The sequence below is a fragment of the Buceros rhinoceros genome, unplaced genomic scaffold (assembly GCF_000710305.1).
Source record: "Buceros rhinoceros silvestris isolate BGI_N320 unplaced genomic scaffold, ASM71030v1 scaffold2657, whole genome shotgun sequence".
In the NCBI taxonomy this organism is placed as follows: domain Eukaryota; kingdom Metazoa; phylum Chordata; class Aves; order Bucerotiformes; family Bucerotidae; genus Buceros; species Buceros rhinoceros.
Genome location: NW_010420271.1, coordinates 48,121 through 74,466, shown reverse-complemented (window position 1 = coordinate 74,466; position 26,346 = coordinate 48,121). Strand labels below are relative to the sequence as shown.

The following is a 26,346-nucleotide window of genomic DNA, read 5'->3' as shown; positions in this document are numbered from 1 at the left end:
ACTTGTACTAAATTATATTTATAGGGTAGTTTCGTGATATTTCAGCTAGGAGCTGAACTCAAACTGTTGTGATCTAAAGCAGATTTGACCCGCATTCCCAGGCCCACATTAATCCTTTGACATTACAGTTTACAGATACAGGATTAGTTGCTGGGAGTGCTGTACTAACCACTGGGGGAAGTTGCTAAACCTTGGAGGAAAAAGAACAAACTAAGAAAGCTGTTACAATGTCCCATGCATTCCTACATTTTTAAATGGCACACAAATTTAAAAGATGGTGATAAGATGGAGGATAATTTTATTTAATTTCATTTTTAAAATCTTTTCCAGAAAATTAATAGAGAAACGTAAAATTTTTATTTTTCAAACACTTATCAGGATTTGTTTGGTTACTGCTAGATTCCTCAGCCAGGATTTTGAAATGTGCATTTCACTGCAGAATTGCTTAAAAGATGTAGTTCAGCTTCTTTCAATACAACTGCAGATACCACAGATTTAATATACTTTATTATAATGTTCATAAAAAATGTCATATTTGCATCTTGAACTAAGTGAAGTAAAAACAAACAGGTAAAATGAAGGAAATGAATCAGATTCAAATGTTCAGATAGTAATTTTTTTCCTTTTCAAATGCCAGGATCTTATCTACATGCAATTTACACTAGCTGAAATCAAGTAGGTGACACAGAATTATACTCAAATTACAACGTTCAGAATTACTGTAAGACTAGTCATTCTAAAGATGAAGAACATTGCCTATCACAGGCACCAGGTACTGTCACACCTACAAATGCCATGGTATATACCATTAAATAATGTGTAAAAGGTTAAAAATCCCTTTATTTAGGGAAACTCTTCTCATACTTAACAACAGAAGTTTCTTGTGATAACAGTCATACAAAAAATATTACACATAACTAGAGAGAGGAATCCAGATTCACCTGGTTTAAATTACCCCCAATTCCAAGTCTGGTGATTTATATCAGTTAAGCACATGGGAAGGGAGAGCTAGGCAACTAGAGACACCAGTCACAGAGACTTAAGCCTATCTGGGGACTAGTGCAAGTTGGCCAGTGAACCTATTGAAGGCAAACACACCCTGTGCCCAGGAATCACTGACAGCTGCGGCTCACGTCACTGACACTTGCTGCGCTTTGGCCAACCTGCTAAAAACATGACATGGATTCTTACACTATACTGGAATTGTCACTGTTGATTGTTGTGACAATAAACAGTATTTGTAAAAATGTCATTCAACTTATTTAACATTTATTTAACATGCTATTGAATTGCAAGATTTCAACACTCAGGATGACGCACATTAAAGTTCAATGTGTAAGGCGCAGATGCTCTTTGAGTTAGTCACCAGGCAGCTGCTTCTACTTTCATCATTAATTTTTAACTCTTTAAATTATGTAGGGCTCAAGAATGGTTCAGGGGACTACAACATGACACAGTGTCTCAGAAGTTTTAGACCTTGTTAACAACAAAAAGCTAAGGCTATCTGCAAGCTCTTCACATAATTTGATGGGGGTGCCAAGGCAGCTCCTCATCTCTAGTTAGGCGGAATATATAACCCACGGAAAAATGAACGGGGTGTGGCCTGAGCACACGTCCAGAGAACAAACCGCCCTAGAAGCCCAGTACGTTCTGCCCTTCATTCCTTCAGCTCACACTACAGTAGGAAGGAGTGGCAACTTTAGTACTTTTAATTTTTTCACTCTTTATATACTTCGATACCTAGAATGATCAGTTCATCAGCTTCAGGTATGTATTACCTGCACAGTAAATTTTACAACACAGAGGCAAGAAAAACTACTTATTTCACAGGAAAAGTGAGTTCTCAAAGCAAAGAACACTAAATGCTCATTCCCCAAAAGCACGGCTCTGACCAAGGAGCTTTGTTTAGCAGGATTCCTAAATGAGTATGATTCACTTCATGTGAACACTGCTTCATATAAATATTAAAAAACAAAATAAAGGCTTCTTCCAAACTACGTACATAAAGAACCCATACATTCCGGGCTTTCTATTCAGCTTTTAGGCTACCTAACACAAGATGACAAAGTGAGTACCTTCAAATCTTCACTGGATAATGGTTATGTCAACTTGATTTTGGACTTGCACAAACAGTTCGAAGGGGTTTTTTTGCTTTGACTAAAATGAAAACAGATTACAAAAAGCAAAATGATTAAATTTACAATAAATTGTTGTTTATCGCTGAACAATTTAATAGTCTCAACCATGCATGCAAAGGATTTTTGTAAAGTGTTTAAACGGTTTCCCTATAAAACCACTAAAAGCATGCAAGTCGGATCAAGCTAAAAAAAACCAAACCCCACAGTACTATTTTTCATTAGTGGCTTCTATTGAAAGAGCTGAAATATGTTCATGAGCTACGATGAGTTTGAGCGGGTGATACTACTTGCCACCGGGACTGGTAATCAGCAGTGCTGGGGATGTAACACCATGCCTATAAACTGGATGCTGCTTACAACCAACACTCTAAAAAGCAATTTGGTTTTCAGAGCAGGTAACTCCTGCAATGCCAACGAGAGTAGCTCAATACTTTTGAAATCAGACAGTTTTGACCACACACCAGAAATGCTGGTTACAGATTCAGGCCCCTCAGGACCTTCTACAGCTGAGGGCGCGGAGAGACCTGTCATGCTGTGCTGATTGCTCTAATACAGAGTGAAGTTTTCCTAAGAGAAACAAAACAGGAGAGAAAAGCAGGCAGGACTGACTGCAGACACTGACTACCTGAAAGGAGCAGGAGTCATTTTAAAAATCAGTTGCAGAAGAGACCCCAAATAGGTGAATTAATCACAGCCAGGCTTTCGCAGTCTTGTACCTCAGCTCTCAATGAATAGACTACCCCTGTCCACGACACCTTGCAGGCATGTTCATATCTCTCTACCAAAGTAGTAAAACAAGACTCTGACTCACTGAAGAAAATAGCAGAAAGTGAAACTTCCTCAGAAATAACCCACTGGTTCACTCTGCTTTGATGGCAGAAGCATCAGTTGCTGGAGGCTCAGCCTGACTTTTGAGCAGGGAAGTATTTGTTCCTGCTGTGTACTTAATCATCATAGGTGCAGAAACGGTTAATATAACAACCACCAACTAAAAGAACATAATGCTCAGATCCTGCACCAGTTACGCAACTCGGAGCCCACAAGGAACTCCAGAGAATAACTGACCCACTGCACTGACCAATGCTCAGTAAAGCAGCATCCAAGTACAGTTCTGCCACTCGCCCGCAGCCCCTGCAGCCACACACCCTGCTCCGCAGCAATGGCATCACTATGTGTGTGACTTCAAATCACAGGACTGGACAGAAAATGAGTGAGGAAGTTTTATTTACAATTCCTTCAAAACCCTACGAAAGGCAAAAGCCGTTTCTCTGTCAAAAGTTAACACTTCTTTTGATATATGTTAGTTCATCCCAGATATTAGTTTGTTATTCCTCTGTTACGTTGGCAAAAGAAAAGCTATTATCTGTCAGGTGAAATCTAGTAAATTTTTCAAAGATAACATAATGATGCACTTAATGGTAATCTACAGTCTACCCTTGACACAGGATGCCACATTAATCACAATTTCTTTTACTCAGTATGCAGAAACCTGCAGGCAAAACAACGAGGGTCAGGGAAGTGTTCCCTGCTTTATTACCACAGCTGTGCACAGCAGATTTCCAAGAAAACACACAGGACAAATCAGACAGTGCTGGCCTGGGATTTCCTCGCACCAGAGCAGGACTTTCTGGACTTGCCCATTCACTTTGCTCAGTCATGAATTAAACATAATGCAGTATAGTGTACAGTACTGTATAATAGAATATAATACAACATAACATAGATATAATATAGTTGTATTTAAAAATCCCAAATAATTTCTTGTTCAGATGTTAAAGATGCCATTTGGTTTGTTGTATCAGCAAGCTGTCTGTCACAGCTCATTATCAACAAACCCACATGATTTTATGACAGCAAAAGAACTAAAGAATGAACACAACTGACAAAAAATTATTTCACTCTTGGTGTGAAACAAGAACATACTGTGTGTACTTTATTTTATGTGATCCTAAATGGATATTGAGGATCCTAAATTAATATTGAGCATATTAAATGGATAACAGAACCAGTATCTGTTCAAGTATCAAAAAGCTGCAGAGGTGCAGTAATGCACAGGTTCTGGTCTTGAATCTTTTGGCATTTCTAAACATCCCTTCATACTCCATGCACAGCGTCTATAACGTGCATGCCAAGACAAACATTGCAGGCCGGCACTATTACCATCAGCACACGATGTCTGCAGTTGCACTGTGTTTCAGTGTCACTTCTGTGCAGTCTCTCAGTTCCAGGCTTCCTCTGCCACTGAAGCAGGTTAGCTACATCATAACTTTCACTGATACACAAAGCTGTATACTGCTTTTCTATTAATTTTTACTCAAGCAAAGTCTGCATTTGCACTAAAGAACCTTGAAACTAGACTGCTCAGAAATCAGAAACATATGTATTTGGTGAATGTCTGTAGATCTCGTCTTCAAAGAGTCACTTTGTCACTTGTGTTCACTCTACTGCCGCCTTCTGCAGCAGTAGGAGAAGCTAGAGGTATTTCATAACAACCGTGCTACCTCTCTTTTATAGCTAGATTGCAGTTTCTAGTGAATGTGGTGCTTCAGTACATGCCAAACGAGATTTCTGAGATCTAGCCTGGGTATCTACTTCACGATGCTTAAGGCAATTTTTCCAAGCAGAAATACAGAAAAAAACCACAAACAAACCAAAACCCTGACCAAACAAAAAACAAGCAAAAAAACGGTAAGAAGTCATATAATAGTAATGCTCTGAAAGGTGAATTTTGTGCTTTAATAATTCAGCTCACAGAACCATCTCAGAAGCTACTACTAGCATTAAATGTGACTAGAAAAATAATCTAAAACATGAACAAGTGGGAAAAAAACCTGGCAAGTAATACAGCTGAAAGAACACATGGGAGATGGAAAACAGCAAATGATAAGCGAATTTGCAATACAACATGGCGCCGAAAGCAAGCGAGAGAGAAGCTCTGCAAGGTGATGTTACCTATCGTGAGGAGATGCATCCCCAATGCCAGAGGAAGCTCCGTCTCCTTGGGAGACAATGCAGACTGCATTTTGTGCTGTATATCCTAAAAGCCAAGATTCCAACGAAAAGCCAGCCACAAATACACCATAAGACTAATGAAGGGCTCGGATGAAAACATTTCTGAAGGAAGGTAAATATAGGGAAAGGAATAGGAATAGCTTGGCAAAATGGGAGCAAGAAGGCAATGGGGCAGAGAATCACACCTCCACAAATTTTTAAAGGAAAGGAGGAGAAACAATATTTCAGTTGGGACAAGTGATGGGAAGAAATGAAAAAATCCAAGTATTAAAGCCGGTATCAGAAGTCTGTATTGACATCAACTTTTATGCTGCACCAAGCTACCGGGTCCCAACTGTAGAACTGTTACAATAGGAACACTGCAAGAGAGAGAAATGCCACCTTACACGGGTGTGACAGACACTCTCAATTTCCAAATTTAGAACACTATATCAGGAACATAGGGCCTGATAATGTTTTTTTAATACATTCACTTCTCTCCTGCAACTACATTCTCCTAGGACAACAGCATATTACATACACGGACTAAACTAATAAGACAGGAAGAACGGAAAGTAAGTGTGCTGAATTAAAATATTTGTTTTTTATTCTTTCCCTCTTTTTGTGTAAAAGGTTACCACATTTAAGATTAAAAAAAAAAAGAAAAATTAAAGCATGTTTCAGTTAAACAGCAAGCCAGCAGAATCTTTGCAGAGTAGTTATGCCCAGGGAAAAAACATACCCTTGTAGGAGGGAAAAAATAATCAAAGGTTGTTTGCAAAGTTTTAACCCCTCTCCACAGAATCAGTCTTGAAACATGAACTTAAGAACACTATGGAAAAAATATCTAACTCTATCCAAGAATCCTGTTAACAAAATGGACTTGTTAATGCTCCAGCACAAGACTGATCACTACACCCAGTCCACAACCATTCTGCATTTCCTTCTCATCAAACTGTAAACCCTGACCCAGCATGGGATGAGAAGACAGCAGACTCACAGCACTACCACTGCACTGGGCTCCCCTTTCTGATATAGAACTTCCTGAAGCAAAACATTCAAAAAATCCCAGGAAAGGATTTTTTTTCAGCCAACAGAAAATGCTACCAAACCAAAACACAGACATCAGTGCCAATGGAGAATTCCTTCCTGGGTTCAAATCTTTGATGAACTTTCTTGTGAGCGTGTAAACAAGACACGCCAGTTACCATCTGCAAGGTTCTCATTATCATGGGGAACTCCATACAGACCGTCTACCTATGGTCAATCTTTACAGCTTCCAGGGAAGGCAATCAAGGCCACAGAAGCTATACCTCAAGTCAGGGCAAGAAATACTTCTTGGACAACCCTGCCAGTCCACAAACAGGAGTTTAGGCACTGAAACATAAGACATACTTTATACAAATAACTGTATTTCATACATATATAGATATACATGAGTGACATTTACAACACATAACTTAAATATATGAACTTTTATAATTACACATGGTACAAAAACTACAGGAATCCTAACAAAGGTACTCTCACCTTTTTTTTACCGTCCTTTCCATTAACTGTTCGCAGTTGTGTGGGCAATGCTGCACTCGGTGACATTAGACAAAGTCAGTATTTGTAAATGGCACACAAGTATACGTGAGGCAAGCAACAGCTAATGAAATTTCCTGTTGAAGTAGTCACACAATGGTTCACAACAATCTGATTTTTTCTTTCCCTGCTCTACAGGCTCATTCACAATGCCAAATCTTTTTCTTACTTTTCAGGAGTTAATCAGAGAAATATTATTACAAAAACTTGAGGAATACGTCCTGCTTTCACAGTCTGCCTCTGGTATACCCTCTTCCCGAGCTCTGTCGCCATTTCTGAGAGAAGTTGATTGAAGACATTCTTTTAGCTGTAGCATATATACTAGCTACAAATAGCCATGGTATCCCTTACTAATGAAATGCAGAAGCAAAATTAATATACTGAAGCACCTTGTATGCAGCTAACCTGTGCTTTACTTTTACAGACTGTCCTGGAAAAGGAATATGGAAATAGGTTTAAGATATAAGCAAATGTTAACTTTTGGCTGATGCTGCTCAGTGACATGAAAACAGAAAAACTCAATTTCCCAGCTGATGGAAAATGTCTGGACTCCCTTGTGTAAACCAACAGAACTATGATCAGTTTTTGTCAGCAGCAAAGAGTCTCCTTAACCCAGCTGTGTATCTAGCTCAGCTTTGCTTCAACTCTGTGTGGGAAGAGTTAAGCAGAAAAAGCAATTAGTAGGATACCTTGAAGATAAAAATTAATGTACCCGTTCCATACCATTTTGAAAATGTTTTCTCCCAGTTTGTCCATCTATCACTCATACTAGCTTACAGTTTCTTACATTCAGTTTATCCAATATTATCATATAAATTACATCTCCTTCAACACCTGAATTTGACCCACCACGTTCAGATATATGTATAAACCACACATTTTTCAAATGAATGAAAACCTGGGTTTATTTTTTTACTATTTTCTTTCAGCTTCTACCTGATGGTATAAATAGCAGGCAATATTCTCATCTGTTTAAAATGCTCTACAGTGATCACAACGTTTTTCCATGTCCTGGCACCTTCTTTATTTAACATACATTAACCAATTTTATTTGAAGTACATCTTTAAGGCCCCAAGCCTCCAGTGCTTCCTGGCACTTCCACTTGGATGGAAACAAAATTCAAGGACCAGCATTTTTTAAAAATGTATTTGTATTTTGAACCGTAGTCGTCAGTGTAATGATGAACACAGTGCTGGGTACAATGATTACATCCTTAGGTATGTAGGCCTGAGTGTCATTTGCACCAAGGTGATGTGTGACTAAATTTATGTCTGCTTTAAGGCCACTTTCCACTGACTGAGCATAAATTTTATTCTGAGCCTTATATGTTGGAATCCTGCATCCAAACTCCTTGGACTAGCCATATGAAGAGTCCTTTTAAAATGTGAATCACAATCAGGCTTCTACAGTATTAACTTCGTGTAATATTATGAGGAGTATGCTTAAAACTTGCTCTGCAGAGTTTAACTACAGCACTAAAATGGGATTAAAATAACTCAGGATATACCTTTCAGAAGCAAGGAGGTGAGTGCCATGGAAATCTTGGTACTAACTTCAGCTGCTAAGAGTAAGAAATTACCATTGCCAGCAGTGGTCAGTAACCAAAAAGGCAGAGCCCTGATAAGACTGCAGTGTGTCCGATATCCTATGGAACACTTCTGGTCCTCTCTGTGATCTTGCTCCTGTTGAAACCATTGACAAAATTTCCATCAATGTAATAATGGACCTTAATTCTGCCCCATGAATAAATTCTGGTTAAAGGATTTATTTCTCAGTTATTAAATATGACGGTCTACAGTCAATGTAGATCTCACCAAAGTCAGAATATTCACAGCTCTAGAGACCAAGATTCTCTTATCTGTTCTTCGATAGACAGACGAAGATCACGGCTGCCGTAAAACACTTATCGTGGTAGTTACAGAACAACCTCTTGGACTGAGAAGTAAATTGAGACCTTTGACAATTCTCTTTGATATCAATACACTTTCAATCACACCTTTCAAAAAGGTTGTAAGTATCTTCCATGATACCTGATTTCCAACGCTGAAACTTGTTTAATGGCAATGTCAGTGAGGGACCATCCACACCTCACCTTACAAGTGGGTCATGGCTCAGGAAGAAATCACTTGTTGTTTCACATTACTTGAAATATTTTCCAACAAGAAGTACTCCTAAATTTTTTCCAGACAAAGCTCAGAATTCTGCTAAACTTACAAAAGACTAGAACTCAGAAGTGTTCTCTACAGACACGAAAAATTATTTCTCAACAGGTCAGCTCTACATACTGAAATATTTGTGAATTATTAAAAATATAAAAAACATTAAACACACAGTCTGTTCATTACATTTACAAGTCTCATAGGGCTGAAATGCAAATTACTCTGTACTACAAATATTTGGGTAACCGAAGACTTGCCCAAAATGTTTGGAAAAAAAAAAAAAAACCAAGAAAAAGCCTTTTTATGGGTTAAGGTAATAATGAGAAAACTGTTCTCCCAAAAATCTGTATCTTATTGTTGGACTGAAAATAGTTTAATAGAGAAAATATTCATTGACAGAGCAGTATTTTACATAGAGAATTAAGCCCCATCAAAGTGGGCAATATCATTCCATCTACAGGGGAATTGCCAAAGGAGGCGGCCAAAATTTGCAACGGTGTGATAATACCGACAGGGATGGATTTGTTGCTATTATGATTAAAGCCTATAAACAGAAGACGACTAGGAGGGGTGAGAGTGAGAAGAGAGGAAGAATAGTTTATTGGTTGGAAGAAGGGCAGGGAGAAGCTTATGTTGGAATGCAGTGTCACAGTTACACACCATAAAGCTTTCAGTTGCTCCCATTACATGAATGTCAGAACACAGCTGCCACTTTCCACGAGAAATTCTTTCCGTTTTCATTTTGGAAGTACAGGGTGGGATTTTTTTTTCCCTGTAGCACTCCCATGAGATCACCACATTGCATCTGCAGGTACACTTACGGTACATGGACTGGTAAATGTGATCCTCATAAACATGATCTGGGACATTTACCACTTACGATGAACTAGTAATAAACCCTTAAAGTGGAGAGACACATCTACAAGAAGAAAGTATTAAGAATCAGATTTTTCTGTTGTCTTCAACCAGCTGCTTTCACAGTCATCAACGTACAGCCATACCTACCAATGAATCTCAGTGACAATCCATCCAGTCTAAGGAAAAGTGGCTGAATAAGGTGAATGAGAAACCAGCCTTAAAATCTCATTTTGCTGATGAAAAGAGAAGGCCATGATTTTCCCTCAGTGCCTTAAGATCCTTGGACTTCTGTTTTTAAGTGCTCCACTTGAGATATTTGGAAGGGGTATATTTCACCACTCACTGAAGCCAGCCCTCAGAAAGGCATCCAGCCAACCCAAGCCCATAGTCCTGCTTAGCTAGAAGAGTTAATAGACAGGTAAGGAAAGTTGTGATGACATTTAATGTTGGAAGGAGTTCAGTCCTTTATCATTTTAACCATTTTAAGTGGCTTATTTAATGATGTAGTCTGGAGGAAGGAGAGCAGAACAAGTCCTAACTTGTGGTATCAGTGAAGAACAGAAGGATGAGTGAGCCAGGAAGTGTACACTGAGAAGAAATGGAACACAAAGCTGAACTTCGTATTTTTGTCAAAGGAAGAAAAGAAACAAGGAATATTTCAGGTTTAAGATAGAACTTCTATTCCAAGGTCTTATCAGGGTATCAGAAGAAGAGAAAAAGAGAGAGAAGGGCGTAAGGAGTTCTCTCAGTCAGCTCATTTTTCCATCCTTGCATTGACTTTCCCAAAACTGTAAGCATTTTAAATAAGGGCAAAATACAAAATTCCTTCCTTCGCAGTACTAGACACTGCTCCTAGCCTTAATTATTATGACAAACGGAACAGAGGCAGGAATCTGCTAAAAGAGCAAAATTATCATATCTAATTTATCATGCAAATAAAACTGGTCATGGGGAAGGAAGGGTTTTAGTGCAACTGAGAATAAGAATTTGGAGAATACCTTTCAATTACCAATGCCAGACAAAAAGTCTGAACTCCACCAGCTGCTGTTAAACATCACAATTCAAATTATATTTATTGAGATCTGGGTTTGTACCTTTCATTTCAGTTAAATACACTTACAGTAGTCATAGTGCATTTAAAATAAAGGAGCAGAAATTTAATATTTTCAAGAACAATTAGGACTTGGTGAATTCTACTCCTTATATGCTTTGTTTTGGAATTTGAAATGGAGTGGAATGTTCTTACAATTTTCCAGTGACAAGAAATGTTGTGCCAAAATTATGAGAAGCATATTTTCATTAACATTAATTGAACTTTCTTACAGGTCTCCAAAGGTAACAAGTTTATTAAATACATTTGTGGTTCCTGGATTTCCACTTAAATGTATACTTAACATTGAATTCCACATGAAAGGACAAACTCCAATGATTTCTTTTCCAAAATGTCACAGTTAAGTAGTCTTGTATCCAAACAATAGAAATCAAGCTTTTCAAATATTTATACATTGAAATAAATGGAAAAGGAAGTGGACTTCTAGTACGTTTAATTTTGAAGATAACCTCAGAAAAGCACAGAAGGTGATTCTTAAGAAGAAATCCAGGCTTACAGTCAGACAACACATTCTCAGGTATATGAAAGATCCACTGTGGCACTGGCAAAAATTTCGCTAAAATAATCAGTAATCAATGAAATACTAAAAAGACAGCAAAAAAAGAATCTTCAGTATTTAGCTGAACTTCATTCAGATACATAAAAGATTTAGAAATGCCCTAACTGTGGCGAATGTGCAATCTAAGCTCAGAAATCCCATAACTGTTTTGTATAAAGTTGGTGTCTTTTTCCAGTTCAAACAGGCCATGTTCTCAGCATAGAAGCTAAAGCGGAGGAATACATCTTTCCACTCCTGTCTCTAAAGTAAGCATCCCTAGACTTCACTGTAAACCATGGGGAATGAACGAATTGTCAACATGGCAGAGTAGGAAATATTTTTCATTACAACTCTGTCTATTCTAAGTAACCCCTTCTAACTAGAGGATCCAAGCCAAGTCCCTCCTCACTGCTTGAGTACCTGTGTCTCATATAATGGGAGGCAAGAGCTGATGAAGCAGTTCAACTTCTTTGTTGAAGGCTCAGAATACCCAGTGAAATAACATTTTAATGTAGAGGGTCTAGGAACAGATACTGGTGACTAGAGTTATAGTTGTGTTCAAAGTTTAACTACATGTTTGCCAAGTCAATGTTCAAAAACCCCACAATGCCCCTTGACGTGCTGCTTTCACAAACAAGTCTTTAATGCCCTAAATGACTGCTTTCCCCTTTCCTCTACTCAATTTTAAATTAGCACGAAAACTGCTGACTTCTGGCTCTGCTGCGTTCTGTGAAAGCGTATTAACTGCAACAGAAAAACACTACAAATTCAAGTTACATGCGACATGTCTTGATAATCAATTTTGACAGTGTGGTCCAACTCTCCAAACAGATGAGTCTCTGATTTTTGAGTGCTGTGCATACACATCTGCAGATAGAATTTCACAAGATCTCATCACCCAGCATAAAAAGTTCTTTGGGAAATCTGGCTTTCAAAAGGGTGTTGAGCTCTTTTGAAAAGCTATGGCTATAAATCCTAATTGTTTTTGAAATTCACTTATGATTGCCTCATTTTTATAAATTCATTTCATGTAGTTATTATAATAAAAATCCAAATTTTTGGAGATTCAAAATAACAAGTTTTTATTAACAAATATGTAAAAATACACAGTACTTAATAAATCCTGTTATTCTACCATTTACCATTCTAGCCATCTTTTTATTTTTAGTCCTTCATTTCCTCTTCATTCTTATGTTTTACTTCGTATTCTTGATGAATGATCACAGATTCCGTTTTTCAGTTTATTTTTCTTCCTTTTCTATTTGTACATTTGGCTACTTTAACGTCTTTTAACCTCCTAGAAAAAATAATTTTTATAGGTTTATTTGAATTCTGACTACATAAATCTGAAAAGAATCAGATGTTTCATTAGCAGTGAAATAACGTTATTAAAACTCAAGTCTCTTGAAATCAAAATTATTGTTCTTATGTTTTCCTACTTTGAATCATCACAGACCAAATACTGGTTTTCATATTGCTTCTATATTCAACTGAGCAATAAACCATACATGTTAGACAAGGTAACAGAAGTTGAAGTTTCAGTAAATATTATGAACAAAAGATGATTTTCCTCAGAAAGTCTTCGGAATTAGTTTTTCCTCAGGCTTTCTTAGCACAGGCTTATGGTCTAAAGAAGCTAATCTTAGGGCAATTGCCTCTGAATCCTCACTCTTAAAAATGCAATTCATGTTAAAAACAGAAATTTGCATTCAGATGCCTGGTAACTACGTTCTGTCGGCTATACTGCTGCTGATTTTGTCAAGCCTGTCTTTTAATTGCACCAGACCAAAAATTTAATTAATTTTGCACTTTTGCTCTTCATTATCACTCTACTACTTAGCAGTCTCATCTGATCTTCATTATTTCTGGACTGTAAATTTTCTTGACTCAGAATAGTACTGAGCTGTATGAAATCTAGTATTTCCCATAAAAGAAATGCTCCCAACAGAGCAGGCGATATCTACGTGCTTCACCCACTTCAAAAACACACACAAGGTATGCTATATAGACACATGGCAGCATGGTTCAGAAATGCATAATTTGTTTTCAAAATATACATAAAGGAGTATTAAGAACTAATTTTATATAAATAATTCAAAATTCTTTTATAGAAGGCAAACCAGAGCTTTATTACTTACTGCACCTTATCTTTCCAGTATCTCTATTTCTGTTTTTAGAAGAGATATTTAGGAAAAAAACTAAAAGAAAATCTAAGCATGTATTTAAAAATTAGTTTTAATTTAATGTAATTCTCTTTTTTGCCATTCTTAAGACTGTCATATTGCAATCTTTAAGCTTTTTGTTTCCTAAACTCAGGTTGTTATCGACACTTTTTGGTCAGATAGTGACCTCAGAGAGGCAAATCCACAACTCAGCCTCACCCTTTCAGGTGCCGATAATATGACAAACTACAGCTTCCATGTGGGCATCACGAGTGGTGTAATAAACACTCTTAACAAAACCAGGACATGAAATACTAGTGAGCAGAATAAAACAAGGCAATTCAAGTCAAGGTTAATTTCTAAAAGCTTTTTTTGGACTAGATAATCAGGCATAAGCTTTGGCCAAGTAGGCTGGCAAGCACCATAAGCTGCATCCAAACCTTCCATTCATGCTGGGTTTTGGGTTGGAAGTTTAAGATCTCAACAACATGGCAGAGAAGACATTGAAAAAGGCCGTAGTTCGAGTGGAGCCCTCTGGAAATCTTTTACTTTCTCTCTGTCTCCCCCCACTTTTTGGAGGGAAACAAGTTTAAAGCAAAAATCCTGTTATTTCATTTTAGAGGAAATTGGATTGTTAACTAGCAAGCTGTTGACCACAACTTACTTGGTCAATGTAAGAGCCAGAAGATGGCACCATGTGTACCATGCGTACACACAATGTATGATTAAAAGCTAATTTCTCTGCTTAAGACATGAAAGCAGAGAAAAGAAAACCAGACAGACAAGAAGCTGTAATAGTCAGGTGTATTCACAGCATGACTGAAGACTATTCGCAAACTGTTGATCACATTTCAGTTCCTGATAGGTTTAGTTATTTGCTGATAATTGATAGATCACACTGCTTTGGCTTGAAGACAATTTTCTGTGATAAAAATTACATTGTTCATGTTCAGAAAGATGCATGCCTCTCCCTGGTGAAAGTAAAAGACAAAAAAGCTTGACTCCTTAATTTGCCCTTAGGCATTTTATATCTGAAGATGCATTATTTTCAGTAGTTTATTTTTCATTATATTTCTACTTTTTTTTTTGTATCCTTGAGATACTTCACATTCTTTTGTCCTCTATATTACAAAGTGGGTAGTTTGTCTGTGAAGAGAAAAATAATTTCAGGCATACCTATGCAGCAACGGCGATCTAGACAGTGCCTGTTCCTATGCACAAAGGTAGCGTCTGTCTGCCTGTTGATTGCTCCATTTTCTCACAGTTTACATTTTTTAAAGCTTTTTTTTTTTGGCCGGGAGAGGTAGAAAAGATTATGACTGGGACCGTTAGGATTAGAGTCTGTCATCAAACCAGTGAAAATAATGATTGCTAGTGGTCTCTTGGGTGAGCTGACACTCTCAACCCCATTCCACAGTTATCAGCCTTTCACCGATGGTGTTCTGAAGTTTTTTGTTCAGCTTTTGAATTCAGGCTGGTGGCCTTCGATGAGCGTCTCTGTCAAAAGTCAGTATCTCTCTAATAAACCTTTGCTTGCCATGAACTTACCCACTATTGCTCTTTGCTTTGCAGCCTCCCACCCCAAAGAGAGAAGTTTTAAGTTTGTCAGGTTTTATTGTGAAGTTTGTTTTCATTTCAACTTAAAAAAAAAAAAATATCAACAAATCTTTATAGAAACTTCCTTGATGCTTCAAAGATAAAGTATCTTATTTATTTTATTTGGTCAGGTTTAATAAATCATCTGCATTACTTCTCACTTCCTCCAAATGAGAGCTGCACAATGTGTGTAGGTGCACCAAGACTACACAAGTTGCTTTACTGGCTATTCTGTTAGATTTACTGAAGTTGCCCGAGACAAAATACTCGTCAGAACTTTGTCATCTGCTGCAAGGTGGATTAGGCAGACTCTACAACATGCACACTGTAAACTAAAGCAAATTTTAGTCTAATTGCTGGCTCAGACTGCCTGTGGCTTCGTGTATATGCTCTCAAAGACTTGCTATTTATCAAGAACTGACAGAGAAAATTGCCAAAAATACATATTTTATACAAATAGTCCAATTCAGTGACCAATTTAAAACACCCATAAAGTTAAATTAACACGTTTCTCTGAAGGCAGCTAAACAGACTCATGATTAAATCTGTGCAAAACTGTATTAGTCTTTTTTTGCTCCCTCAACACTTAAAGAGGGATGAAGGTGGATGTATATTGGCTCAGTGTTGTTTGCTTGTTTTAGTATGTAGCTCACTTATCCAGACAGATGGACAGACGGAGAAGAAAAACTCATCTGACTCAGTTTAGTTTTATTTCACAGACTAGAAATTCACAGCTCTCTTCACAAGATATGCATTTATTTGAAATGTGTACCAATTCCCTTCTGAGGTCTAAGTACAGCCACCTATTTTCTCCTGCATAATAATTTTGCAGATGTTGTCATTTGCTTTGTGTTACTGTAACTCTTTTACCTGTTTTAATTTTTATGGGGATTTTTTGCACATTATTATTTAAGCCTGCAAGTAACATGAAATTCATATTAAAATACTGTTTCTTCATTCTGTTTCTCCAGATCATGATCCCTACTGCTAGACGTAACTACATATCCATATTCCACCCATCACTGTAATCCGTTAAGGAACCAAGAGCAAACAGAATCACAGAATCATTTTGGTTGGAAGAGACCTTTAAGATCATCAAGTCCAACCACGTAACAGTTCTCAGCAAGGAGAAATCAAAGCAAGGCTGCAGAAACCAAGGGCATTTATTCGCCCTTGTACCATATTGTTGGTTACGCCACACCCTGGCACACAGGTATACAAAGTACAATCCTCCACATGAGAGAAGACATCACCTCTCTTCAGAAATCTGCTGGCTATTCTTCTATTTTATGCAGTCTCTCTGTACTCTTGAAAAGATCTGAGATAAACTGAGATAAGCTTACTTTTGTAAAATAGCATTCCAAGTGGTAAAAATTATAGTTGTTCACTAAACATATTTTAGTTTTTACAGTCATCAGTGAGATCATCAGGAGCTGATTTACCTAGACAACAGCTACATAAACTGACTTTGTTATGAGTACTGTGACATCTGATTCAGGTAATTAACATCTGAATTAGAAACTACTATGTTAAATAAAATTTTCAAAAATTGAATAAAGATTTATATTCCTGTTTATCTCAGTGTGTTTATATTTTCATTCTTTCTACTTCAAAAATCCACTAGAATTTCTAAGGACATCGGAAATGGCCAAGCCAGTGTCCTTTTAGATGTATTCTTTAATGATGATGCCACCAGTCTCGAATTACACATAGAGGTTCTAATCTCAGCAAAACAGAAACTGAAAAAATGTCATTGCCTCCACACAGTCCTTCCCTCATCCGTTCGTGCTGCTGAAAAGATTCTCTTATTATCTCAAAGGTCAGACATGCTTAGTAGTTCCTGCACTGTTAAAAAAAAAATCTCCCTCTTTTAATCTCAGTGTCATAGTTCTGTAGATTTCCAAGAATTCTAGACTAAAGAATTTTCATTTCTTGTAGAAATACTTGTATTTAAAAACACAGTGACTTTGCTAAGATTATGAAAGTGCTTCCCAGATTCATAATTAAGCTTTCAACACAACTGAAAGTACAGTATTAATGTAAAGGGTCACTGCATTGAATTCTGTATCACAATAAATCACTTGGCAGAGGAATTCTGACATTTCTCTCTCTTACTGCCTAATTCTAATTTGACTAAAGTTAGGGGGAGCTTTCCAAGTACTTCACCAGAAAGGAACAAAGTGTTAACCAGATCAAAAGAAACAACTTGATTCAAGGCAGAAAGGCACTACTGAGAGTATCTAATATTCATCCAAGTGAGGTTGTAAACCATTACAAAACAAGTTACACACTTCTTCCTCCCTCGCCATAAGTAACTATTCTCATCACAGAAAAAAATGCAAAACCCAACTAATTTAACAGGTGCCATATTTTTGCTATGATGGCCAATTATGTGTTTGTCAACAGTGGCAAAATAGAATTCTCTCCTCGGGGAAACTGTATTTCAAAAAGAGGGTTATCTCTGGCAGTAAACTTTGGAAAAGCTGTGGTAACTTATGGAACTGGTGTTGCCCAACAGACTTGGTAAATTATAACCTGAGTAAAGAATATCTAAACACGGAAGTATTCCTGAATAACTTCACGTATGGACACTCTTGTTCAGAAAGAATCTAAAATACATTAAAAACCACTACCTTAAGTTATTTTGAAAACAGATTAAGCTATATCAGAAAAATAAATTTGGGTTAGAATCAGAATGTTTTATATTACTTACTCAGGAATAGCTAGTTTGCTATGCAAGATGATGTGGACAGGCTTGAGAGGGTCCAGGGAAGCACTACCACCAGGGAAGCTGAGCATAAGACTGGGAGGCCTGTCTTATGAGGAAAATTTTTCACCACAGGGACAATCAGCCAATTGGAATAACCTTGCCAGGGAATTGGTGGATTCCCTAACATTAGACACTTTAAAGATTTAGCTGGACAGAGTGCTAGGCCATCTTGCCTAGACTGAGTTTTGTCAGGAAAGGTTGGACCAGATGACACTTGAGGTCCCTTCCAACCTGGGATTCTATGATTCAATGCATAGACATTCACACATTGTTAAGAGATATTTCTTTTATTTCTTCTGTAATTATTTACTGCATTTTATGTTGCATACATTGATACACTGCAATGAAAACTATTGCAATTTTTCACTGTTTTAGTAAAGCTTCTTTTAAAACAAACTCCTTCTATATACAGAGGTAATTTCTCACACACACAGAAAATATAGAAATTCCCTGGCCAAGAAATGGGAAAGAGAAGAGTGTTTCTGAAATTTCATATCCCAATCAATGTCTTTGTCAGAAGGGCCATCTGCAGCACTGTCTTCTCCCACTAAGATGTGCTGCAGAGGGCTGCAGGTAATTTTGAAGGAGCAGATTTTTAAACAATAGAAAAAAAAAAGCTAACAGAGTCATGACATCTGTCATTCTGTGGGGTACCTTTAGCCCATCAATGTTTCCAAGCAAGCTGTTCACAACAGATGGAACTTGGCCTTTTGTTTCAAGTATAAAATCACAAAATGAGGTCTAACTATGTCACACTAAAGGTGTGATTTAGGAGAGCACCAACGGTAATAAAAGACCACATTACTAATAATGGAACAACAGAAACTTTGGAATGACAGAAGACAAATCTATTATCAGCTAAATCTAAAAAAGTACAATATAATGTATTTCTGTTTTTTTCTAACATCAGAAGTGACAACAATAATGTTTTATAGATGAAAGCTCTTCTGCTTTAACTAAATATTTTTAAAAATTAGGAAAAAAAATAAAGAAATAAAGCCACCATGCACATATAGGAGCATCATCTAAAATTAATGTAATCAAAAAGCTCCAACAAAATGCTTCCCATTGAGATAATTCAATTCCTGTGATCGCTAATAATACTAAAAATGGGTGACAGAAACATTTTTGTATGGATTAGTAACTGCCTAAGCAACAGAAAACCAGCAGCAGGGATATATAGCCAATTTCAGTAATTGCAAAGGTTGATGAAAAATGCCCAGTACCTCCTGCTAGGCACATTTGATTTATTTATAAATGGCAATGAATAGCAGCAACACTTTACACATCATAAAACAATTTAGAATAGTCAGCAATGCCGAACCCAAAAAAGCTTCGTTAGCGGACAACCTCCTGAAGGGTAAAAGTCAGTACTGATTCATAAAGAGTAAGACACACTGCAGAAACCTTCTATGCTACATATATTACCAGATCCTCAACAAGTTGTAGCTCCTCAGGTGAAAGATCTGAATGTAATTCATATACAGACAAAAGAAAAAACATTAAAATATTATTATGCTACTGCATAAATTTGTGGAATTATTAAACGCAAACTATGTTAGTTTCTCATGCTCATCAGAATTCTCGAAAGAAAGTACAGACTAACGGATTTCTGTTTGGAAGAGAACACAGTGAAGGAAGAGCAAGGGAGATGCATATGAACACGTGCACAGAAATGATGTGACAGGATTTCCAAGGTATGAACTCGTTTTATATGCAACTATTCCAACCTATGTTTTGTTAGCTATTATTTATGAAATCGATTGAGTTCCAGCAGTATTCAATATTCATTCACAGCACTGAGACACAGTAGCAATGAATAGTTGCTACTAGTTGTTAGCAGCTTTGATTTGCATATCACAGAAATTTTATTTGCATAGACTGATACAAACTCAGAGGTTTTGAACTCTTCCTCCTCAATGAGTTTTACAGGAAGAGCAATGCTTACATTGTATGACAGTTACACTCATTAATGAGTGTTAATTTATTACCACAAAGGTGTTGGCATTTCAAAAGCATCATTGCAAATCAAAGACTAATGGAGTAACAGATTGAATTTTGTTAGCAAGGAAATGTGTCAATCTTCTGATTAAATTAATGATCAAACAGCGTGTTTCAGGAAACACTCAGTAGTGTTGCCAGCAAAGCACAAGGAAATCCTCCAAGTAAGGATTTATATTTTAGAAGAGAATGCAGTATATTTATGAGTTAGGCTCAAGCTCCAACAACTGAAAAAAATTTTTTGTCACTCAGCTTCATTTTTCACTTCTGCTGGCTAAAGGAAGAGCAAAGAAGATTATGAGGTTAAGACCAACTATCAAGTAAGCTGTAAGTTATTGCTTTTCTCCATCTCCACAGAGAAAGGTTGATCAACATTATTCCTTCCTGTCAAAATTTTTTATCAGTCTGACAAACTACGGATGCTCCACTTGCCACAAAGAGGCGAATCCTGTTAAGATTAGATGTCCACCACAACAACAGAGAAATGTTCACATTTACATGCGTACCAGCAAACAGACCAGCCAGGAACTATTCCCTGGTCTTGCCACTGAACAGGGTGGCATGGGATGCTCTATATCCACATGGCTGAATTTCGCTGTCTCAAAACAGGATGTCTGCATCCAAACTAACTACTGGGAGTGGTCCTGGGCCTCTGCCAAGTCCAGAACCATGCCAGGGTGTTGTCTGCGAGTTGCTGGCTGCTTTGGGCCAAAAGGTCTCTTAAAGGCTAGTCCCAAAACATCACTGCATAGCTGGCCCAGTACTCAAATCCATGCAGTAGCCCCACTTAGTTACAAGTATGGATGCAACCTGTGTAACCCTTCCCTACTAATCAGAATTAGTTAAAAGCATCAACCCTAGACCAAGTTTGTGTTAAGGGGTCTCCTGAAGAAACCGTTAACAAAAGCCTCCCTGAGAGTCAATAGGGAAATAGAGAGAGGGTCCAGAAGTGAATTTATTCTGGAGTAAACTGGCAATTCTTGTTTCATTTCTCTTTTAATGAAATAAGAAAGCATTATCTCATGGAAGTTTAGGAAAAAAACCCACAGTACACCATTAACCTGCAGTGCACAAGGGCCAAAGAAATTAGCAGCATTTAAAACCAAAGAGAGATAAGGAGATCATGCTTTCTCCCTGTCACACATGCTAGCTCAAGTTCATCAGGTTCCCTCACCATTGTATGAGAGGGACAATCTAGACTATATTTGGTTAGATTATAGAAAGACTTTAAATTGAGTAACAAAATTCGAATCTGCTGAACATACACTGCAAATATAAACGTTTACTGAATTACTTGAATAAATATAAGATATTAACCTCTAGCACAGAATAATAAACTGTAAGCAATCAAAGGCTCTTAAAGCAGAAAATTTAAGACTAAAACCTCAACTCATGTAATAAAAGAATATAACATAAGAACTACACAAAAATAAAACTGAATGACCTAGCTACTAAAATACACATATGTGCTCAAAATCTTGTGGGAATCTAATATGCCAGTAAAAATAAAGGGAGAGATGGAAACACAAGTTTCTTATTATCACACTTCATATGTTATAAAACCTAACAGTTAACTTATTTTTGGCAAAGAGACAAAGGTTGCAGAACGCTCTGGCTTACACAAATATTTTCTATTGTTAAATGCATCTTAAATGTAGCTTGTCATATATTAACTTCAGGCACACAGTGCTCCATGCAGTCTAAGAGTACCCCAAAGACACCTACATATCAAAACATTTTGACGACTAGCAAGTTGCCAGCATCCAGTGAGCCAGGTGTAAAAAAATTACTCAACAACTCATAGTTTAACTGAAACCAGATAAAATAATTTGTGCAATAAAGACTACAAATGTTGACAGAAGAAAAGCAGGTATTTTTGGACAAATTAGTGCATATGATATTTTCTAGATTACTCCCTCTTGAAAAGATAAAACAGTAATAAAAATTCTGTCTCAAAAATATGCCCTTGTTTCTAGTCACAAAGTGAAATATGCCTGTGGAAACATATCAGGTTAACCTCATGTTTCACATTTTTACTTGCTGTTTCCTCTAAAGGAAAAAAAAGATGTTAGATGTCCAGTGGAAAGGGTTATGAAGTGGAAGAACCTCATGCATATATTAAGTGGAAGAGGAAGAACCTCATGCATATATTAAACACAGACTATTCTAACACTGCATTTCCTTCAGCTGAAGATATTATAATGCAAAGGACAAGGCAAGGATTTAGCAAGAGGGAATGTTTAAGAATAAAAATTCACTGTTATTCATTCATCATCCACTAGTAGAGTGACTTACTATTGAGCTCTTGCGGTTTGCCATTTGCAGAGTTGCAAGGACACAGTCCTGCAATTCAGCTGCCTTATTACTACACAGTGACAAATTGCAGAAGCAATGACATATGCATGAAATTTTTAAACCAACATCCTTCATAGTAGTACTCATCACAATTATAAACATTACATACATCCATACATTCCTCCATGTATAGCCAGCAATCTGCTTGCCTTGAGATAAAAATCATTAACAGTCTTAATTTTAGGTGTAGTAACATAATGGCCAAATCTGTAGTGAGCACTTTACAAATTACTTAAAGGTGAGAAGACAACAACAAAGTCCTAAATACATTTATCACCATTATTAATAATTTCTACTACAAGGTCATTTAAAGGTCCAAGTACAGATTAAGAACTTATTTTACATCAATCTATTTTATTGTATGTCATTAGGATTAGTCATTAATGCTTTTATTTCCTTTTAATGAGAACTAGGATTGAAAGTTTGTGTATAGCCGAATATAGCTTCCACAGGAAAGACACGGTATTGCCCATAGGCTGAGCACATGCACTGCTTTGCTGGGAATGCAACTCCCATTCTATAAGGTTAACTTACCTGAAGTTCTGATGCTCGCTTCATCATCTCCAGTGTGATGTAGCAGCCAATAGAATGAGCAATCAATACCAGCTTTATATCTTTTGATACATTCTTTTTGAGGAAGTTCAGTTTATGCTCTACTTGTCCATTAAGTCCAAAAACATCCTCTAGCTCCTTAATATCGGTGTCTGAAACAAATAAAAAAAAGCCTTTTGTTTTAATGATAGAAATTTCAAGTCATCTTTTTTTTTTTCATTTTGGAAAACTCTGAAATAAATAAAATTATTAATTAAAAAAACCCCAACAAACTAACTTAAAAAAATAATTTTAAGATACACTGACAAGTCATGTGTACAGGATGTGAAGCATTATGTGAAGCTGGAGAACCAGGGGAGGATACATGGGGCTTCAGCACCACACATCATCTAGCATTGTGTTCCCTTTCCAAAACTCAAGGCATGAGATCAGTTTAAATCAATCCAACTTCACGTTGAGAGATCAGGACCTACAACAGCAATACTGCCCAGGAACAAGAGTCCCTTCACTCAAGACAATCACGTATGTTATTGCGCACTACAAACCTTCCAATAAATCTCCTGTCTCAAAATAAAGATGCACAAAAGAGTCCCACGGAGTGAGGAAAACATGAAATGCGTTACGTGTCAACATGGAGCACTAGCCCTTACATAAACCACCCCTATTTACCCAGGTTCTTATCACTGTCAATTCAGATACAAAGAGGAATGTCAAGTTAGATCTTCACAGTTCTAGGTTGTTATGCAATTTCATTCCTGTTTTGCCAGGGATATCCTAGAGGAACTTGGGCAGTCACTTACAATAAGGACTTCACTACTCACTTCCTGGCCAGTCAACAAGCAAAGGATGATCTTGTGCTTGTAACAACTTAGGAGTAATTTGGGCATTTTTAACTCTTGCTTATGAGGTGGGTGACATGGCTCTCAATTCTCCAACCCAAGGGGGTTCACAGCTCTTTCATCTGCTAGAAAAGTGCTCTACCCACAAAACTGAAAGCTCCATTACGGATACGCCACTCCAGTTTAAGCTGGACTACTTGATAGAAAAGATTGTAAGAAGAAATACTCAAAAAAAAAAAAAAAAAAAAAAAAAAAAAAAGAAAGAAGAGAGGCAGAAAGCATAAAGGAACATATGCCTGTAGTTTTACCTAAAAGATATACTGGTATAATATCACTTAATCTTTTACATCCATGCTATTATCTCAGGACTGAATTTCACACTCCTGTTTAAACCCCTGATCTTTTACGCTCTTTACAAGTTGACCTGCACTGTAGCTTTAGTCTGGAATAAGCCAAATCTCCTTGCAGCAAGGTCCAGACACATGATGGGGACTAGTTCATTACCGAGCCATGGTACTACAGACAGCATACAGATTCCTGGCAAAAGCCATCTGCCTCTAACAATTCAGGAGCAGCTACCAGAGGTAGTTCACGCACAGCCCTAATCACCCCACTAAGTACGAGGTGTTTAACTTCTCACTTGGTTTCTTCTGATGTCCTCTGCATCAGTTCCCTATGTGAAAAATAGATGCGGAAGAAAGTATTCATCAGGCAGAGGCACTGTAAAGATACGTAAGTTAAAGAGACTTGAAAGGCACTGAAAAGCTACTGCAAGAGAAAGCTATTGGCATAGATCCATTTCAGATGTAGTTGGTTTTGTGCCTGCTTGGAGAAAGTGGTAACAGAAGCCTTTCTGCCTGTCTGCAAACACAGTTGAACAAATTATAAAGGTTGACTGTTTTTGTAATACACGTGGTAAATTTGATGGCAATTGGTCAGTAACCTCAAATGCTCAGAATTACTAACACTATTACTGTAGTGAAGTTATCAGCGGGTTGGCAGTGATAGTACTAATTGGTAGCCTAAGTGGGTGGTCACTATATTGCCTTTGGGATCTTCTGTATGAAACACAACCTTCTGAAGAAGAGTAATTGCTAAAGCATGTGTTCTGATGCCTTTTTTCTCAGCTTAAACTATTACCACAGAAGTCCAAGAAGTTCTTCACTTAAAGTAATATTTCTCCTAAAACTACTAAATGATATCACAGCATAATTTATAGCAGCTTACTCTAAATGAAAAAGGGGTTTACTGAAACATACTCAAGGAACGCAAAATCAGATAGGAACCAATACTTTGCTTATGAGGCTTTCTACAAGTAATGGAAAACAAAGAGCTTGTTCTGTTTTCCAAAAGCCTTAATAAAAGCCCAAAGCCAAACCATTGTTTTAAAACTCAGTTTCTATTCTTAGCAAAAGCTGTCTTTCCTACTTTTTAATTATTTACACAGCAGCTTAACCTTATGCAGGAGTAGGCTGTCCATAGTGCAAGTTTAATTAAGGGTATGTGTAACACACATAAATCACTGAATACTAGAAATACAACGACCTGCCGGATACAGCAACAAGTGAACGACTATGTTATGTTGAGTATATATATATTATCATGTGTTGGGTTAAGCAGATTAGTTTTCCCTTGTAAACATTTGCTTTTTTTTCTATACATTTTACTCAAGCACTGACATCTCCAGTGATTTATCAGCACATCTTTTAATGTTTGACATTCCATTCATAGCTTTAATTCTTGAAAATAAGTGATTTTACAAAAATTTCAGCTTCTTTCCAGGTTAGAGCAAGGGAAAAGGAGATAAAGTAGGTTTATAAATCTTCTAGAGAACTTGGTTCACAAGTCCCCAGAAACTAAGCAGGAAACAAAGCAAATTTTTATTTGTGCTGTTCAATCTTCTAAGGTTAACAGCTGCTTTTCACTACACAAATTCAATATCTGCTACAAGAAATGCTGAAGATTACAGAATCATCTGGTTGGAAAAGACCTTCAAGATCGTCAAGTCCAACCACTCCCCTGCACTGCCAGGGTCCCTAAACCATGTCCCTCAGCACCATATCCACACGTGTTTTAAACACTTCCAGGGATGGGGACTCCACCACTGCCCTGGACAACCTGTTCCAATGCCTCACAAACCTCTCCGTAAAGAAGTTCTTCCTGATGTCTAACCTAGATCTCCCCTGGTGCAACTTTAGGCCATTCCCTCTCATCCTGTCACTTGTTATATGGGAGAAGAGACCAACCCCGACCTCCCTACAACCTCCTTTCAGGTACTTGTAGAAAGCAGTATGGTCTCCCCTTGAGCCTTCTTTTTTCCAGGCTAATCAACCCCAGTTCCCTCAGCCGCTCCTCACAGGACTTGTGATCTAGACCTTTTATGAGCTTCGTTGCCTTTCTCTGAACACTCTCTAGCATCTTTCTGGAAGTGAGGGGCTCAAAACTGGACACAGTGGCCTCATCAGTGCAGAGTACAGGAAGACAATCACTTCCCTCCTCCTGCTGGCCACACCATTGCTGAGACAAGCCAGGACACCGTTGGCCTTCTTGGACACCTGGGCACACTGCTGGCTCATAGTCAGCTGGCTGGCGACCAACATCCCCAGGACCTTTTCTGCTGGGCAGTTTCCAGCCACTCTTCCCCAAACCTGTAATGTTGCAGGGGGTTGTTGTGGCCCAAGAGCAGGA

The 26,346-nt window shown here is 37.5% G+C and overlaps 1 protein-coding gene across 2 annotated transcripts in view; it reads right to left on the bottom strand.

The window, feature by feature from the left end:
* Window positions 1–26,346, bottom strand: part of LOC104496152 (chromosome unknown open reading frame, human C2orf43) — a 99,298-nt gene that overhangs the window by 38,886 nt on the left and 34,066 nt on the right. For both annotated transcript variants that reach the window (XM_010139232.1, XM_010139233.1), the window contains one exon: window positions 22,802–22,971. In XM_010139232.1, coding sequence (XP_010137534.1) covers window positions 22,802–22,971 — 170 coding nt within the window. The remainder of the gene's footprint in view (window positions 1–22,801; window positions 22,972–26,346) is intronic.